Source organism: Crocodylus siamensis, chromosome 1, assembly GCF_052110815.1.
Source record: "Crocodylus siamensis isolate JL-2025a chromosome 1, ASM5211081v1, whole genome shotgun sequence".
Classification (NCBI taxonomy): Eukaryota; Metazoa; Chordata; order Crocodylia; family Crocodylidae; genus Crocodylus; species Crocodylus siamensis.
This window is the reverse complement of record NC_143395.1, coordinates 198,467,647-198,484,607: the sequence shown is the minus strand read 5'-3', so window position 1 is coordinate 198,484,607 and position 16,961 is coordinate 198,467,647. Positions and strand designations below refer to the sequence as shown.

The 16,961-nt window shown below is 45.3% G+C and overlaps 1 protein-coding gene across 1 annotated transcript in view; it reads left to right on the top strand.

Annotated features, from left to right (window-relative positions):
* The first annotated feature begins 1,053 nt into the window (after positions 1-1,053).
* Positions 1,054-16,961, top strand: part of SLC24A3 (solute carrier family 24 member 3) — a 453,586-nt gene continuing 437,678 nt past the window's right edge. The window contains exons 1-2 of the mRNA XM_090038056.1: positions 1,054-1,112; positions 1,696-2,330. Coding sequence (XP_089894182.1) covers positions 1,054-1,112; positions 1,696-2,330 — 694 coding nt within the window. The remainder of the gene's footprint in view (positions 1,113-1,695; positions 2,331-16,961) is intronic.

Genomic DNA, 16,961 nt, shown 5'->3' with positions numbered 1-16,961 from the left:
TGTAATGCCTGCCTGGTCTGCTGTAATCGTAAAACCTCTTACCATTGCATTACCAGGGACAAAGCTCCCCTGTTGGTTACATTGGCTCAAGGGCCAGCATAGCTTGGCAGGCAAGTTTAGTGTCACAGAGCTGTTTAGAGCAGGAGTGGCCAGCCTGGGGCTTGGAAACCACAGGTAGCATGGGCAGCCTCTGTGTGTGGCACATGGCGGATTGGGGAGGGGACAGGCAGCACAGTGACAAACAGAGCAGGAAGCAGAAAGCAGAGCAGCAGCTGGGTCATGGAACACAGGGAACAGAAAGCAAAACAGTAGATCAGGTAGAAAGCGGTCACTTGGGGATGGTTAGGGGCTAATTTGTGTCACTCCTGTCAGAAAGGTTGGCCCCTACCGGTCTAGACCAGCTCTGGTAGTTAAATGCCAGAACTCTACACCAGCATTTGTCAACCCGTGGGTCGCAAGAATATATGAAGGGGTTGTGAACAAAAATGGATTCTCCTTTAAAGGAGAAAAACGTGGGAAACCGTGGCTTTTCCCTTGCAGGCTGGCAGAGCTCCAGCTTGGAAGGGGCTGCTTGGGGCCCCCCTGCCCCACACACGGGAGGGTGGGGCTGGGGCCTGGGGGCTGCGGGTCAGGAGTGAGGGACACTCTGTCAAGACTGCCTGTTGATGTTTACAAATGGGTCCTGGCACAAAAAAGTTTGAAAATCACTGCCGTACACTACTGCTCTTGCTATTGCGGCCACTGGGGGTGCTGCATGCATGATAGTGTCAGGGTTGGAAGTTTTAAGCAGAACTCCTTTGTAGACAAGGCCTAAGGATGTGCCAAATGGACCTCCAGAGCCGGAGAATCTTTCATCCGCTGTTTAAATAGCCAGGGTGTATAGAGATCTGTGTGATCTGTGCACAGATTATGAGGCACAGAGGGATTCAATGGAAATTGGCCCACCCAGACCCCCAAACATGACCAAGGCTGTTCCAGAGGCCACCTCGCGGCTCAGACCACCACGAGGCCACCTGGCCTAGACCTTCCTGGCCTACAGCAGTAGGGAAGGGGATGGAGTCTTGGAAGACTTCAGCAGCTGAATCTCTTGCTGACTTCCTCTGGACAAACGGGTACCTCCATGTGTGGAGATGAAGGGGAGGACTCGGTGGAGTTGGGAGAACAGGGAAGGCCTCCATCTCTTCACCTACAGCTCCCCATCTGGGGGCACAACTCCCAGAGGGCAGCAGCCAGATTTGGGTCTGCCTGGAAACCTCAGATTTGGACAGCTGTAGTAGTCTTCTCTGGCAACTAGGGCTGCCAGGGTTGGTCTGTGCGCAGGGGACAAACTGTAAGACAGATCCACACCTGTAGGCAGGGGGTGGTTGAGCTCCCCCCCCCCAGCATCTGCTGAGTAGCCTGCCCAGGGATAGTGTGTGTATGTCTAGAGGTGTGTGAAGGCTGTCTCCCTCCATTCAGCCTATGTGTGTAAGTGTGTACGTGTGTACAGATATTTGTGGTTGTGTGGAGGCTACCTACCTCTCTCCTTTCTTTGTCTGTGTCAATGAGTGCATGTGGTTGTGTGTAGATGAGGTTGTGTGTGTCATGTGTGGTGTGTGGAGGCTGTCTCCCTCCTTTCTGTGTGTGTGTGTGTGTGTGTGTGTGTGGAGGCTCGCTCTCTCCTTTCTCTGTGTGTGTGTGTGTGGGGGGGTGCAGCTGCGTGTGCGGAGGCTGTCCTCCTCCTGTGTGTGCGGTCCCTCCTCCCGGCGGCCGGGGCTGCTCCGCGCGGGGCGGGGCGGGGCGGGGGGGCTCCTGCTGCCGGCGCTCGGCTCGCAGCTCGCGGCAGCGCGGCCGCACGCCCCGCTCCCGCTCCCGCTCCCGCTCCTCCTCCGCCCCTGCCGCCGCCGCAGCCCGCGCGCCTAGCCATGGCACAGTCCGCCGCCGCCGCCGCCGCCGCCGCCGCCGCTGCCCAGCCCGCGCCGCGCGGCATGGACTAGCGGCCGGCTCCGGGCTCCGCGCCGCCGGGACGCGGCGGAGGAGAGCGGGGACCCCCAGCCCAGCCCAGCCCAGCCCAGCCCAGGCAGCCGCCCGCGCCGGCCCCTGCATGGACGCGGCGGCGGGGACAGGGAAGCGGCGGCAGCAGCGAGCGGCGGCCGCCGGGGACCAGGAGCGGCGGCGGCGGCGGCTGCCCCTCGCCCCCCGGCCCGAGATGCTGGTGCTGCTGCTGCCCGGGAGCCCGGCCCGCGGCCCGGCGCGCAGGAGGAGGCAGGAGCTGGTGCTGGGGCAGCTCTGCTTGCTCGGCTCGCTCCTGCTGCTGCTCTCCTCGCTCTCCTGCTGGGCTGGCAGCGCCGGTGAGTGCCGCGACCCGGCCCGGATCGCCCCGGCCGCCGGGGGGGGGGGCGGCAAGGGGGGCTCCTCGCCTCGGCCGGGGGTCGGAGCCCCGGGCGGGTCACGCTCCCGCCCTCTCTGACATCCATGCTCACACACTCACACATGTACTCACATGCACACACTCCCACATGCACTTACATACACGCGCGTGCTCACAAACGCTCACATAGATGCACACATTCCCACATACACACACACTCGCATTCATGCTCACTTACATGCCCACACACACGGACACACTCCCTGCCACACACATGCTGTCACGCACACTCACATACATGCACTCACTCCCACATACACTTACACACATACACAGACTCACACTTGCATGCTCACATACACTCCCACATACATGCACACACTCCCACATACATACACCCCCACATATATTTACATACACACAACCACACACTCACATACACACTCACACACTCAAACACCCCTCCCCTCCATTTCCTCCCCCACCCTCATCCCCCCTTTGCTTTCCTTGTGGAGCCTAGGGCCCCTGGAGATGGCCCAGAGGTCAGTGTCACTGGGGACCCCAGAGACAAGCCCTGAGTTGTTTCCCAAGCCTGTTCCCTGAGGAGGCTCCTTGACTACCATGTGCACGGCTCCATCTACCAGCCTGACACCTGGGGAAGAAAGTGAGGAAAAGTTGTAGTAGCTGCTCTGGCTCCGGGAAGAGAGGGGTATTTCCTGTGGTGCCTCCTGTCCGTCTTCTGGTCTGCAGGGTGATCGTCCCCCTCTGCCTGTGCAAAACCACCTGTCCTTCCTGGAGTGCACTGAAAAGCTGGGTCATTATCTCAGACACCCCCCTTGCCTGAGATCCAGCGGATACGTTGTAGGCAGCCCCTGGCAGGGACTTCACATTTGCTGTGTGCGTTGAACAGTCCTCACTTGCTGGAGAGGTGACAGTTACTCTCAGAGGTAGCTGCCTGCCTGGTGACTTTTAGGTACAGCTTAGAAGTTGCAGGCTGGGTGAATGGTGGGGGGTGGGGAGGGATTCCCAACCCCATCCCTGGGGCTTATAATGCAGTGGGACTCACTTCTTCACTTTTTCAAACCTGTTTCTGTGTTTCTGCCTTCCTGGATGAGATTGACAGCTCTGCACAAGCTCAATTCCCTAGCTTGCTAGTTCACCTCCTGTATTGATCCCACAACTCCCTTATCTCCCCCCACTACTTCCACCCCTTCACCTTTACAGGGTCCTGGGTTCTCCTGAGCTGCCATGACCAGTTGTGGGTATTACCTGAACTGAGCCACTTATACTCATTTCACTTGTGATGATGACCAAGACGAAACTCAGGTTTCCAGAAGAACTAGGCATTTAGTCTCTGCCACTTACTCCTTTAAACTCCATAGTTAGCGAATGAATGGTGAGTACATTAGGAAGAAAATTAGCGCTCTTTAAAAATTATATCTTTCCTAATAGGGTGCAGCATTAGATTGGAATACATCTAAGGCACTTAAAAAACCCCTGTTATGGGAGGAAGCTAAGCCATTTCACACTTTTATACTGTCATTTAAAATAAATGGTGATCCTTGCAGGATTGGTTTAGCTTCTTCCAATTTCAAGAGCCTTCATCAGGTGACTGTAAAACAACTGATTAGTTTGTCACAGTGAATTATCTGTGAGTTTATTTCAAATTGTGATTTTGTGTCCATATATTTTACTGGTTCTACAGGTTCACCTGTTAACACTGATTGTCACATGGGGATGTTGTAAATGTTGCCACATTTTACTGATGCAGCAGTAGAGGAACTTTGCAAGCTCCTTTTCATGAGTCGCAGATCTAATTGTGTTCAGTTTAGCAGCTGTAGTCGTAGCTGAAAGGTATTCATTAGACTTATTTAACTCTCTCTGTGCAGTCAGTCTTTATGAGGTGAAAGGCTTTTCAAAGCGTATTGCCACCTTCAGATAAAAGAAAGTGTGTGTCAGTCCATAAGCTGTATATTTATTACAATTGCCATTCACACAGTCATGTTCTGTGAGTCGCGTAGTAGCACTGTATATTGTTCAAATTTTAGGTGGGAGATAATGAAATGTTTGTTTTTCGGGTGGTAAAATGCATGACACTTTAATATCTATCTACTGCAGTGGGTTGTTGAAACCTGTGGGAAATGTGGGACAATTGTGATCATAGTTTAGAGGATTTGTTAGAAACTTAAAGACCTTGGTGTGCCATTTTGAAAAGAAGTGATTTCTCCTGGTTCATTTTTTTAACCACCTGTTAAAAGCGTGGAGTATGAAAATAACCCACTAGTCTTATCAAGTTGTGCCAACACAATATTTGCATTGAAAATATGAAAATATAGCCAAAGTCTATGCAAAGGCATTTTTCCTTAGGTGCAGTACAATGACTTGAATTTGGCTTTATATAAACATATGTGTACATAATGTTTGACTATATGCATCAAGGAGTTAGAAAATCTACAATAGTTAAGAAAGGATGTAGCTTCTCTGCATAGTGATTGAATGCAATATCTAAAGATACAAACATGTAAAAAAGGATTGTTACAATCTTGAACAGAATGCCTTTAATCTGTTTTTAAGATTTTTTTTTTAGATTAGAGCAGTTTTTCTTAAAGGTGTTCCTTGTTCCTTTTGCCTTGAGACATGAAGAAAACACACATAATTATAATACCTACAGGAAGCTTATATGTCTATAAGTGACTTCCTTATAGAAGGATCCAAAGCTCTCTAAGTGAAATCGTGATTCCTCTGAAGTCAATAGAAACTTTTCCATTGACTTCTCTGAGGCCAGAATTTCCCTTGGTTTGTTTATCAATTACATAACCTAACGACACTGAAATGCAGCTACCTCTGGGATGGAAAGGAGCATCTGCTTAATACTGCACAGCAACATTACACAAAATTACTCCATCTGTGGAGTCTTGGGCACAATGGAGCTAGGGTTAATTCCAACAAGATTTGGGATGGATTCAGTCAGGTGAGGTGGTTTTTTTGTGAGAAACCCCATAATTCCCACTGCTCCATTCCCATAGTGCTTCTAAGTCACTTTGGTGCTTTAGGAACTTCCACCCATTGATAAGGGCCTGCCATTTTTTTAAAGATAGCTGGGAATCATGCCTTAAACACTGAGATATGATTGTGCCTCAGCGTGAACAAAGACTGTCACAGCATAAGCCTGCGTCTGTTTTAATATGAAGAAAATGTAACATTCAAAGCAAAGGACAGAGGAAAATTACATATGAGCTTAAACACCTTGCTGAGGTGGGACCAACTGGAGGTGGTGAAGCAGTCACAGTTCTTACAGTGCCTTTCACATCTCAGTGTGACAATACTAAAATACCCACGATTTAAATCACCAAAAGACTGTTTTGTACAGTATGTTACATTTTTCTTTTGCTGGTCTCTTCCATTTTTCTCTGTTTTCTTTGCTCTTCTTTTCATCCATCCCGAGCCTTCAGCAGCTTTGTGGCCTGTGACTTCATGGTAAGACTTCTCACCCAGGAAAGCGGCAGAACTGACAAACAGTTCACATAGCAGGTGGAGGTCAGAGGAACTGTCAAGACTTTTGCAGCATCTCTTGAAGCCCAACAAAAAATGTGAAATGAGTGTCATTCTCTCACCCTTCTCCATGATAGCTGTAAATATTTTCTGTTCATTGCAGTGGTTTGGCATGACTGCTCCCTCTCTCTCTGCATGTCAGCACTTCTATCTACCCCTAAGAACTTCTAGCCAGAACACAGCTATAGGCTGTAAATGCTCTTCAGGTAAAAAAATATACAGGCAGGTAACCTCAGTGTTTGGAAAAAGATATGTTTACTGTGTGTGAAGCCTAGTGGGTAGAGCACTTACCTGGACTCAGTGGACTTGGCTTCAGTTCCTAGCTCTGCTGCTGACCTGCTGGGTAACCTTGGGCAAGTCACATTACTATTCTGTGCCTCAGCTTCCTCATCTCTAATAAAGAGATAATGATCTTGCCCTCCTTTGTAAAGTGCTTTGGTGACCTACTGATGTAAAGTGCCCCATCATAGCTAGGCATTATAATTATTACAGTTGTTATTGTTATTGCATGAAGGGTGTTCCCTTAGTCTCATGTTCTTCTCAAATAGCTTTGTGGAACTTTCAAAGCACATATGATTCAAACATCTGTGAATCCAGATTTACAAAAGCTATTTTCTAGGCTCAGAAATAAACTTGCAGCTGTAATGCCCACTTTTCCTCTCAGGTCAGTGTAAATCAGTCTAAGACATGAGGAACTCAAACTCCCGGTGAAGACCCTTTTGATGTAAACCCTTTGAAGGCATTAGAATCACGGGGGTGCAGAAGGGATATGACTGTGATTAGAACCAGCTCCGTTGACCTGGAACAGAGCTGTCAATACTCAGAAGCTGCTATGTACTTCTCCATTTGCTATGCAGGTGAGGCAGGATTTAGAAGCATCTCATTAGCTGTACTGGTATTAATTGCTTCTAAAACTTTCTGATTCTGTCTCCCCTGGAAAGTGGGACAAAGAGCAGGCAGTAAAACGCTGCACTGGGGACGTTTTTTCTCCATTGCTCATTAGCCTGACTCTTCCACACTTATTGCAAGGAAAAGGAGGAGCAGTAGTAGGAGGTAAAGAGAGATAATCCTTTGTTAGACAAGCCCATTCTTCAAATGATGATGATTCCGGAATTTTGCCTGGTTTCTGAGTCATGACTGTTTGGGTGTTGGTCTCATGAATAGGAAGAAAAGTGGGGAACATCCCACAGGAATTTCTTTTTTAACGGAATTGTAGTTTTGGAGCACTGCTTTGGAAATGCTGGATAGAATTGCAGCTCTTGCTCCCACGAGTAGGCTCATCTCATCGCATCTCACCTCTTGCATACCAGCTTGTATAGGATTGGGCCCATGTGAGTCTTGTTCTGACCTAAGCCTTGCAAAGCATCCAGAACTCCAAATCCCCAGCCAGGCAAGTAAACTTTGTTTTGTGATTTGTTACAAACTGTTCCCCATGTGTCTGATCAGCTCAGGGACAGATGCTTAGCAGTTTTGGGCTTGTCTGCCCTGTCTCCAAGCCACACCAAGAAATACCACCAAGAAACATACTCCTCCCACTTGGACTTGCTCAGAACTTACCCCATCCTTGATATGAGGCAGTATGGCTGTTATAGAATGCCCTTGAATTTATCCCAACCCCACTGTCAGGCTCTTTGCCTTGGCATGTACTCCAACTTCCTAGGATATGCTGCAGGCTGAGTGGGTACAAGTGGACAAGGCAAGCTTCTCAGCAGGGGTGGGCAAAATGTGGCCCAGGGGCCAGATGTGGCCTGCCAGGCCATTCTATCCGGCCCATGGGGCCCCTAAAAAATTTAGAAAATTAATATTTATCTGTCCCTGGCTGCCTATTGTGCGGCCCTTGATGGCTTGCCAAAACTCAGTAAGCAGCCTTCTGCCCAAAATAATTGCTTTATAGGATGGTACCTCTTGGGATACTGATTCACAACAAGGTATGGAACCTAGGAGACCGGGACATATAGTGCGCTTCCATAATGACAAGCCCTTTCATAGAGGGACCTTGGATAAGTATTTGAAAATACCTCTTTGCCCCCCATGTTTGAGTTTTCTTAGAAAAGCAAAACAATTACAGAATGGGTCAGAAATTCTTGGTAAGTGAAAGTTATTTCTCCCCACCTGAATTACTGGTGTTCTTTATAAGATGGATATAGAGCTGTTCTGCAGTAAATTATGAATATTGTAAGTTGATTTGGTTTGGGGGATATTTATTGTATGGATATACAGTAGGATAGAACTCTATCCTGGATAGATAGGACTGGATAGGTGGCTCTTTGGGATGATTCAGGAAAAGCAAATTCTACATCTTTGCAGGGGGTTGGGACCCGAGGTCCCTTGAAATCCTGTGATTTCATACTGTTTTGGTTTCATAGGGAAAAAAACCACACGTAGAAAGGAAACAGTGGCTTAAGAAAAGACACTCCTCAGGAAACATTTAACACTTAAAAGGCATTGTCTGAATTATTAGCTATGATGATTCTATGTCCTGGCTTCATTAATCTTACTGAACTCAAGTAGAACAGGTGCCCCTAAATTAACAAGACGAAGGGGACTCTGGTTAAATTATAAGGCTGTATCAAGATCATGAATGGGACTGTTGCTGTGGAGAAACCATACTAATACTAGTACACTCTGGAGGACTGAAGAAGTTCATCTTGCCTATGCCAGTATCACAGGTTGGTAGGGCTTTGGGTATATTAGACGTTCTTGTAGACTCTTGTTTTAAATCCTTTCCCCACAAATGCTTCTTTTCTTTTGGTAACATTAAACAACACTTTGATTCAGGAAGGATGACTGGTCACTGTATTCACTATAGGTCACACACTTTTGAAGGGAAGAACCACAGGTGTCAAACCCCATCAGACCTGCTGGTATGCATTTGAGTGTTATAGCCCAGAGCCCTGTCTGAACCTGGGAGAACTGCATTATTCCACCCTGCAGTGGTGAAAAAACTTGTGTCCTGAGGACTGAAGGATGTGTACTCAGGAAGATGGAGAGAAGGGAAGAGATATGGTGGGCTGTACAGCTGTGTCACTTCTTTTCCCATGTGACTGACACTTACTTCTTAGACAGTGATTTACCCCAAGACTTTTATTTTGCTCTGTTTCAACTCTATTTTCAGCTCTCTAAATTGAGAGTGGTTACACTATTAAACTAGAAAAAATATGCTTAATGGAAAGTAGCATGAGTTGTGTCACTTGAGCAACTTGGTGTTCCATGGATTCCTATCAAAAGTTATGAGTCAAACATTTAAAATCATTACTTTGCCTTACAAGTCATTAGTTTTTTTAATGGTACCTGACATTTTCCTTGAAGCCATGAATCCAGAATCTGGGATTTAAGAAAGCACTAGTCACAATGAGACTCATGGTGAAATCATGAGAGCTGACAATCCAGCTTTAGATGGAGTCCCAGTTGACTCATTTTGCATCCGGATGGATTCAGCTTAGATTGCAAACTCTTATTTTAATGACAGTGCAACCCATGCTTGGACATAAGCCATAAATAGAGGGGCTTATCATTTGGAGTGATCTTCTTGAGGGCCCATTCTTCATTCTTGTTTTGTGTAGAGGGACAGTGTCAAGAGCTTCATGTTGCCTTTTTCAAGGGAGAACATAATGAGTTCATGAACCAAAGTGTCTGATAGTAGCATCTGCTGTTTCCATTTCATCATTAGGTAATTTTGCAAAGAGTCAGTTTTCTCACACAAACAGTAAAATGCTGTTGAGTGGGCTACAGATTAACATCAGTCTCCTTCCAAAGCTGCTGTGAGAATCTGCACCTTCCTATTGTAAAGCTGCAAATTTCCTGGACTTGATTCCAACACAGTATGCCTGCATTGTGATTGTATATTTCTGCAGGCACAAGTATTCACCTTTGCTTTCTTCCAGTCTGTGGCCTTCCCTCAACCAGACTTTAAGCATGGGATGTTCCAAGGCATTAGATGGGTGCATCTACACAAGAAGTTTACTGCAGAGCTGCCTAATTAGCTCTGCAGTAAAGTCTCAGTGTCTACATGTGAGGCCCTATTAGGCCACAGTAAATTAATGAATGCTGCTGCTGTGGCTTTATGGGGCTGTTGATGGGCTCACTGTTGCTGCCTGCACCCAGCCCTGGGCCCCAGGCAGCCACGGGCCAGCAGCACCAGGCTGAGAAAGCCCCTTGCCCATTGCTGCCGCTGGTCCACCAGGGTCAGGTCCATGAAACCCTGGCCCAGCTTGTTGCCGGTGGTGGATGCATGCACACCTTGGGGCAGGCAGTAGGGAGCCACAGGGGCCCAGATACTTCTTGTGGCAGTGCAGACCCAGTCCCTTCCCCACTTTCTGCCTTGAAGTACACATGCATCTGCTGCCAGCAATGAGCCTTCGGGGCACCACACCGCTTCCCTTTGCTCCCTTCCCTGCTGGACTTCTCCCTGCCCTTCATTAAACAATACCCAGTAAGGTATTACTGGTTATCAATATGTGAATGGTTAAACAGTTAAATGCTTAGCTGTTCACAAGCCTAATAAATATACCTGAAAATTAAGCTGGTGCCAAGTCTAATTGAAATTGTTGAAGCTGAATAATCACCAGAGGCCAAAGTACATTTATTAGTTTATTTCTCTTTCACAAGGACTACACTTAAAAATTGAATCTTCACCAAATTGCCAGTCCTATTGGTCAGGTGACCTTAAGAGAAATAGGTTTGAGTCCATCAAGATGGTATGTCAGATCACAATAGGAAAAATGTTCTGAGGCTTTAACCCCCTGCCCTGTCCTAGGGTGTATAAATCCCTGGCAGACAGAAAAGACTTCATGGATAATTTGGTTACCAGGCACACCTGCAAATCATTTCATGTATATTCAAAAGGGAGTGGAAAACTCAGGTGGTAGTGGATTTTTGAACGGAGAAAGTTTAGAGAGATGGGTTTGTTGGTGGTTGTGTAGCCAGAAAAATAAAGAGGCTGAGGATATATTTTGGAGGTACTGGAAATGTAAGCCTGTGTAGACTAAAAGTACTTAAGCTGAATTTTGCTTGTTTGAAGTTTCTCTCAGTGGGATTGTTGTTAAGGGACATTGGGGAAAAGCCCCAGGTGTCTTGTGACTCTGCAAGAAGGGAGGAACTGAAGAGGAGCCCAGCTGGGATTTTAAGAGACAGCAATATGGGCTAGCAGTTGCTGGGTACTCTGTTTGCTTTCTTTGGGGCTTTGTGGAAGGCTGGTCCCCCTAGGAGAGTAAAGACTGTATAACCTGACTGAAGAGCTGAGGTATAGAAGAGGCAGACTATGCCTGACCTGAGGTGACACTTGGCAATTGGGCAGCCAATGGTGAGACTGAAAGTCTGTAATGCCAGTCCTAGACAAGAAGTAGTGCCCTGGTGGTGAGTCGCAGCTCCACAGAAAATCAGTTTTAAGGTGGGATTTTCTATCTGCAAACATCTGAACCCAAAACCTCTTATGACTGAGAAATCAGTTTTCTTCCATTAGCCTGCACTTTCAGTAGCTCCTAGATTGAAAGCAGACGTTCTCAGTGGAAAAGATGTGAGACTCAAATGGGGAGAACCTAGTTCTCATCTCACTTTATTGAACTCCCCAGATTTTCACTTATGTAATGTAAGTGAAAACAAGATCAGGCCTGGAGTAAAAATGCATGAGTTCAGTACTTGCATAAATAACTAGACAAGATACAGTGCTACAACAAGAGGTCCAGAATGGGGGAAGCAGATAGTCCCGTAGTTCTGCTTCTTGTTTGCCTATGAGAACTGAGGAACGTGTAGATGACTCTTCAAAGACTTGGAGGCAAGGGGGAATTCCAGTGTGCCACAACAGCTATTTTCAATGTGCTATGGTGCTGAGGGATCTTGAGAAATAGTCAATGTGATACTGGGGTGGGAAGAGGTACAGATATTACTAAAAGGAAAAAATGTGTTTGAATATACGTAGTACTTCAGCTAAAAGCTGCTGGAATAGTAATGTATTTGGCTTCTATAGGATCAATATGTGTGTAAACTTGGGCAGGATACTTGGATCTACAATTTCTTTCATTATGCTTTTTACAAAACAGTAAGTGATGCAGCATCGTCTTCATTTTACAAATGAGGAAACTGGACAATGAGGGACTAGCTAAAGTCACTAGTGGATAACGGCAGAGCTAGAAACTAAACCTAGGTTTCTGAATCCCAAACCCTGTGCGCTGTATGCGAAGTTATACTGCTTTCAAGTGTCTTTGCAGAATCATCAGGTTCGAATTAAGCATAAGGTGATTGAGAAGCAAAGGGTGAGACACCAAAAATGGTTGGTCCATGTGCAGCCTTTGATGGTGTTGGAAAGGGCATGCATTTGTGTTTAAATGGTATCTGAGTACTTTCACACACAAGTTTCTCTTTAATGTTTCTCTCTCATTTTGTTGCTCCACCTTCTTTTCATTCTAATGGCATTGCTTATTGAAGGACTGCAAGCAAATTCAGCAGTTCTGTGTGTACGAGAACATGTTAAAGTCTAGGAAAAGAATCTTCCTGATAAACAAGCCAAAAATGCTGACAGAAGTTAATAACAGACCTTTCAGCGGCTTTAAAATAATATTCCTTTGGGGATGGAACTCTGTTTCTTCCTAAAATGGCCATAACATCCTTCAACATAAAGGAAAGAGAAAACAAGACCTTACATGGGTTTTCCTTTCTACCCTGAGAAGATGTGCCTTGAAGGTCTGATTACACCTTCAGGTTGAACACAGTGTTTGGAGTTATTTTTCCAGAGTTGTGGCATACAAGTGGCTGTGGAAATAAACTTTTACCTGTAGGTTGGACTCGGTCATGTACTGGTTTAAAATAGCCTGACTCTAGTGACCACCTGAGCGTGCTGCAAATGGCATCCTCATAAGACCACAGTAGAAAAACCAAATGTTTGTTGGGTGGTGAGGAGTGAATGTTTAAAGGAAAATGGAGAATTAGTTTTCCCACTGACTAAATGGGATACTATATTTTTTGGGGCTTGTTTGTTCCTTTGATTTAGTAGAAGACTAAATCTAAAGAATAACAAATCAAGCTTGTTTAAAAATGGAGCAGTTCTCCAAGAACATAACCAAGCAATGTATATAAACTCTTAAATAAATCAAACTACTATCTAAATACACACTGAGCCACCCAAAGACCGTGCTCTTACATTGCTGTTCATTTTGTGTATTCTGGTTAAATGTAGAACAACAGACGTCACATCCATTGATGTCAATGGAAACATTTTGCTAAGCTTAGCAAGTGCTGGATCAATCCTATACTGTGTAGAAAGGTACTTTCAAGGGAATGCATACTCTAGGTTTTGAAACAACAGTGTCATGAGACAAGTAAGTAGAAATGCTAGTGTTGTAAGCACATACAGTAGACCTGATTCTCTAACTTTAGGCCCAGACTTCAGGAAATGTAAAGGCACCTTTAATAGGGAGTTAATAGCTCAAATTCAAGCTTACTTCAGTACCTCTTTAATTGGCTAGAGCTGTATAAAGGGCTTTAAGGTGAGGCTCTTAAACGCGTCTAAAATGACTTGGGTCCTGGGTGCCCAAATAAGGCAAACACTAGCTGCAGGAGGTAGAAAGGAAGAAGGAGGACATTATGTCCCAGTCCAGGGGAAACTTTTCCCAGCTGCTAGTTCTTGTGGATGCAGTTTTGCCTTGAAATTCTCTGTCTCAGGAGAGCCCCATTGGTGTAGTTATAACTTTTAGGACCCAATGAGAGCTAAGTCCTACTGAAAATCCATCCTTGGTGTGAAAGTAGAGGATCCCATTCACTTCTCAATGTGCCACATAGGCTCTGTGCTCTGCCTTTTACTGATCAGCAAAGTCAGCTATGAAAGAATGTTGGAAAGCTAGAAAACTTAAAAAGAATAAAAGTAATAAAAATGTTATCCATTGCTTTGTGGTTAAAATTATATGGAGGAATCTTATGCACTAACTGATGCACAGCAGAATGGACAATAAGAATACAATATGGCCGTCTAAGTTTTCCTTTATGTTAAATCTTGGCATTAAGACTTATTTAAAGTTGCATCTTATGGAAACTTCCTTCTTAGTGAAAAGCTACATATCTCTTCTTGAGAGAGAGAAATGGTATTAATGCCAGTACCCAGGACTTAAAGATAGCTGTCTGAAAGGGCTTTATGATGGAATTCTCCATCCATCTTGCCTATATGCATAGGAAAAGTGAGCTACAGAAGAGCACAGAACTAGATTCTCAATTAATCTAACTTGACTTTAGTATCAAGATGCACTGAACCATTGGTTGAGAATCTGGGCAGAGTAACTTGTCAAAAGTCATCTAAGTTGCTAATAACAATGCAATAAATATAGCCCAGGTCTGTTGAACATCTTGAGGTAAATAATGAATGTATACTGCCTCCTGAAGGGTCCTATATTTCTTTTACCCTTACAAAGAAAGAACAGTGTCAAACACTTAGTTTTAGAATGATTTAGACCAGAGTTTCTTTACAGCCAGTGCTGAAGCATCTCTGACAAAAATAGAAACCTATTTTTCTATAGCATTTATTCCTCCAAAAATATTTTTGAAAGCTGTAGTTAGAATTTCATTAGAGGATTCACTTTCTGCCCGTGAGTGGTGGAATTCAGCTGGTCCAGGATTGTTGCTGAGAGAGGAGAAACGAAGGTGGCTGATGCAGTACTCATGATTGATATCTGATCCCACTTTGTGGCTGACTCCTGTGCCAGAGACAGAGAAACATTCCCAAGGCCATTCCCTCTTCCTCCCTCTTCCTTCCCCCAGAGAGAAAGTAATGAGTGATTAGGAAAGGTAGTACATTTATTTCACCCACTTGTAAGCAGTCTGCCTCTTAGGTGATCTGTAAAATGAATTAGCTATGAACTTCATTCCTGGGTTGATAATGTACAAGCATATAAAATATTGTATAAAGGAAATACTGGGAGAAGAGCCTAAGTTACTGTAGCAATATTGGATTTCAGACCTAATCCAAACCAAATGAAGCCAATGGGCGTGTCCCCTGTTGACTTCAGAGGGCCAAGGAACAGATCCTGGAATCTTCTGCATGCTGTGGAATGGCACTTACACTATACAGGTTTTCTGCTTCCCACATGGTTGAATACTTAGCTGGCATTTTGGCCTTCCTGCCCTGCTGTGCCCAGCAAGAGCCCAAGACTGGAGGAGACCACAGAGCTGCTTTAGCTGGTATCCTCCATGGAGTGGTCTCAGGCAGGTGGCTATGGACTAGCATCAATGTAGTACATCATACTCCAAGCCTGCCATGCCCATTTCTTCTTCTTGGCCCACTTAGACACATCTCTATGCCAAGAAGAGGAGTAGGTGGCATCATGAAGAGCATATACTAGATTTACACTACCAAGAAATTTCTCTCCACCAAGTGAATCTCCAAGCTACCCATCTTTTAGTCCCCTTTTTGCTATTGCAAAAACCAAAGCTGATTCAATCTCCAACTCAGCCAGGTATGTGGCAGGTGATTGATCCAGTGGTCCCCATTCTTTTCTGGTTCCTAGGCAACCCAAATGAGCAAGTCAAGTGCTACAGGAACATTGTTCTCTGTCTTCTCAACCTGAAGAAATATGCCTCTGTGGAAAGCAAAATTTGCCCTGACGCTACGAGCAATGTCAGAGGGTCTCGCAAGGAGCACGTTAGCTGTGAGCTATGGGTTGAGCACCCCTGGCTTAGTTTTATAGGCTATATCTTTGAATAACTTGCTAAGTTGTGGGGGCTGCATTGCAGTCCAAAAAAGTGACCCCTGTTCTCTGTGCTGGAGAATTTATTTTCTGGCAAAATATGTAGATTGAAAAGGGCTGGGAGTACAAGATTTTTTTCTTCTTTGCGTGGGTGAAGCACTTTTGTGTTGGGCATGTGAAGTACTATAGAAGAAGAGAGTGTTAATTATGATCACACTTTCTCCTGTGCTACCCTGGAATTCTTCAGAAAAGAGCTAAAATGAGTCTTTCCAAAATTACCAGGTCTGTTTTCTTTTATTATGCCTACAAAAGGATAATTGTGAGAAAATAACTCCGTAAGTAGCTTCCTTTATTCAACTGTTTTTGTTACAATTGTTGTGTAATGTCCTAAATTTAACTTGGAAAAAAGAGATAAGTTAAAATAAGAGGTGCATTTTTAGAGTGATGCACAGGAGTCTAATCACATGCTTCCCACTGAAGGGAATCCCACCATTAATTTCCCACATGAGGCAGGGTAAACTTTGGCTTTCGTTCTGAGTTGTTGGCAAGAAAATCTTGCATCAACAGACTTACCAGTGTGCAACAAGGTAGAGATATTAAAGCATATGCCTTCTTGCCTCTTCCCTGTGGCTAACTGCTAGCTCAATTAATTATATAATAAACCCAAGCTCAATTTGGCAGAATTAATATCAGCAATGCCTAATGGAAGAAATGGCAGTCACCTCTAAATCTTGGATGGAAGGAGGAATGGTAATTTGCTGTAGCTCAGTGTTAATACGTGTCTGACTTAGAGCTTCCATGACACCAGAAGGGAGCTTAGAAAGAAGCTGCAACTAGTGACCATTGCTCCTTGTTCTGTCATTTACCACCACTGAGAACAGTCTAGCTCCATCTTCTTTGGATCCAACCTTCAGGTAGTTGAAGGCTGCTATTAAATTTCCTTTCAGTCTTCTCTTTTCCTGACTAAATAAGCCCAGTTCCCTTAGCACATATGCCCTAGTCCCCTAACCATTTTTGTTGCCCTCTGCTGTACTCTCTCCAATTGGTCCACATCCTTTCTATAGTGGGGGCCCCAAAACTGGACAAAGTACTCCAGAGGTGGTCTCACCAGTGCAGAATAGAGGGGCATAATCACTTCCCTTGACCGGCAGTGCTTCTGCTAATACAGCCCAGTATGCTGTTAGCTTTCTTGGCAACAAGGGCATGCTGCTGGCTCATATTAAGCTTATTGTCTACAGTAACCCCCTTCTTGGCCAGTCAGTCCCCAGTCCATACTGGTGCGTGGGATTGTTCATTCTAAGTGCAGGACTTTTCACTTTTTACTGAACCTCATGAGATTGCTTTTGGTTCAATCCTCTAGTTTGTCAAGGACTTTCTGAATCCTAGCCCTA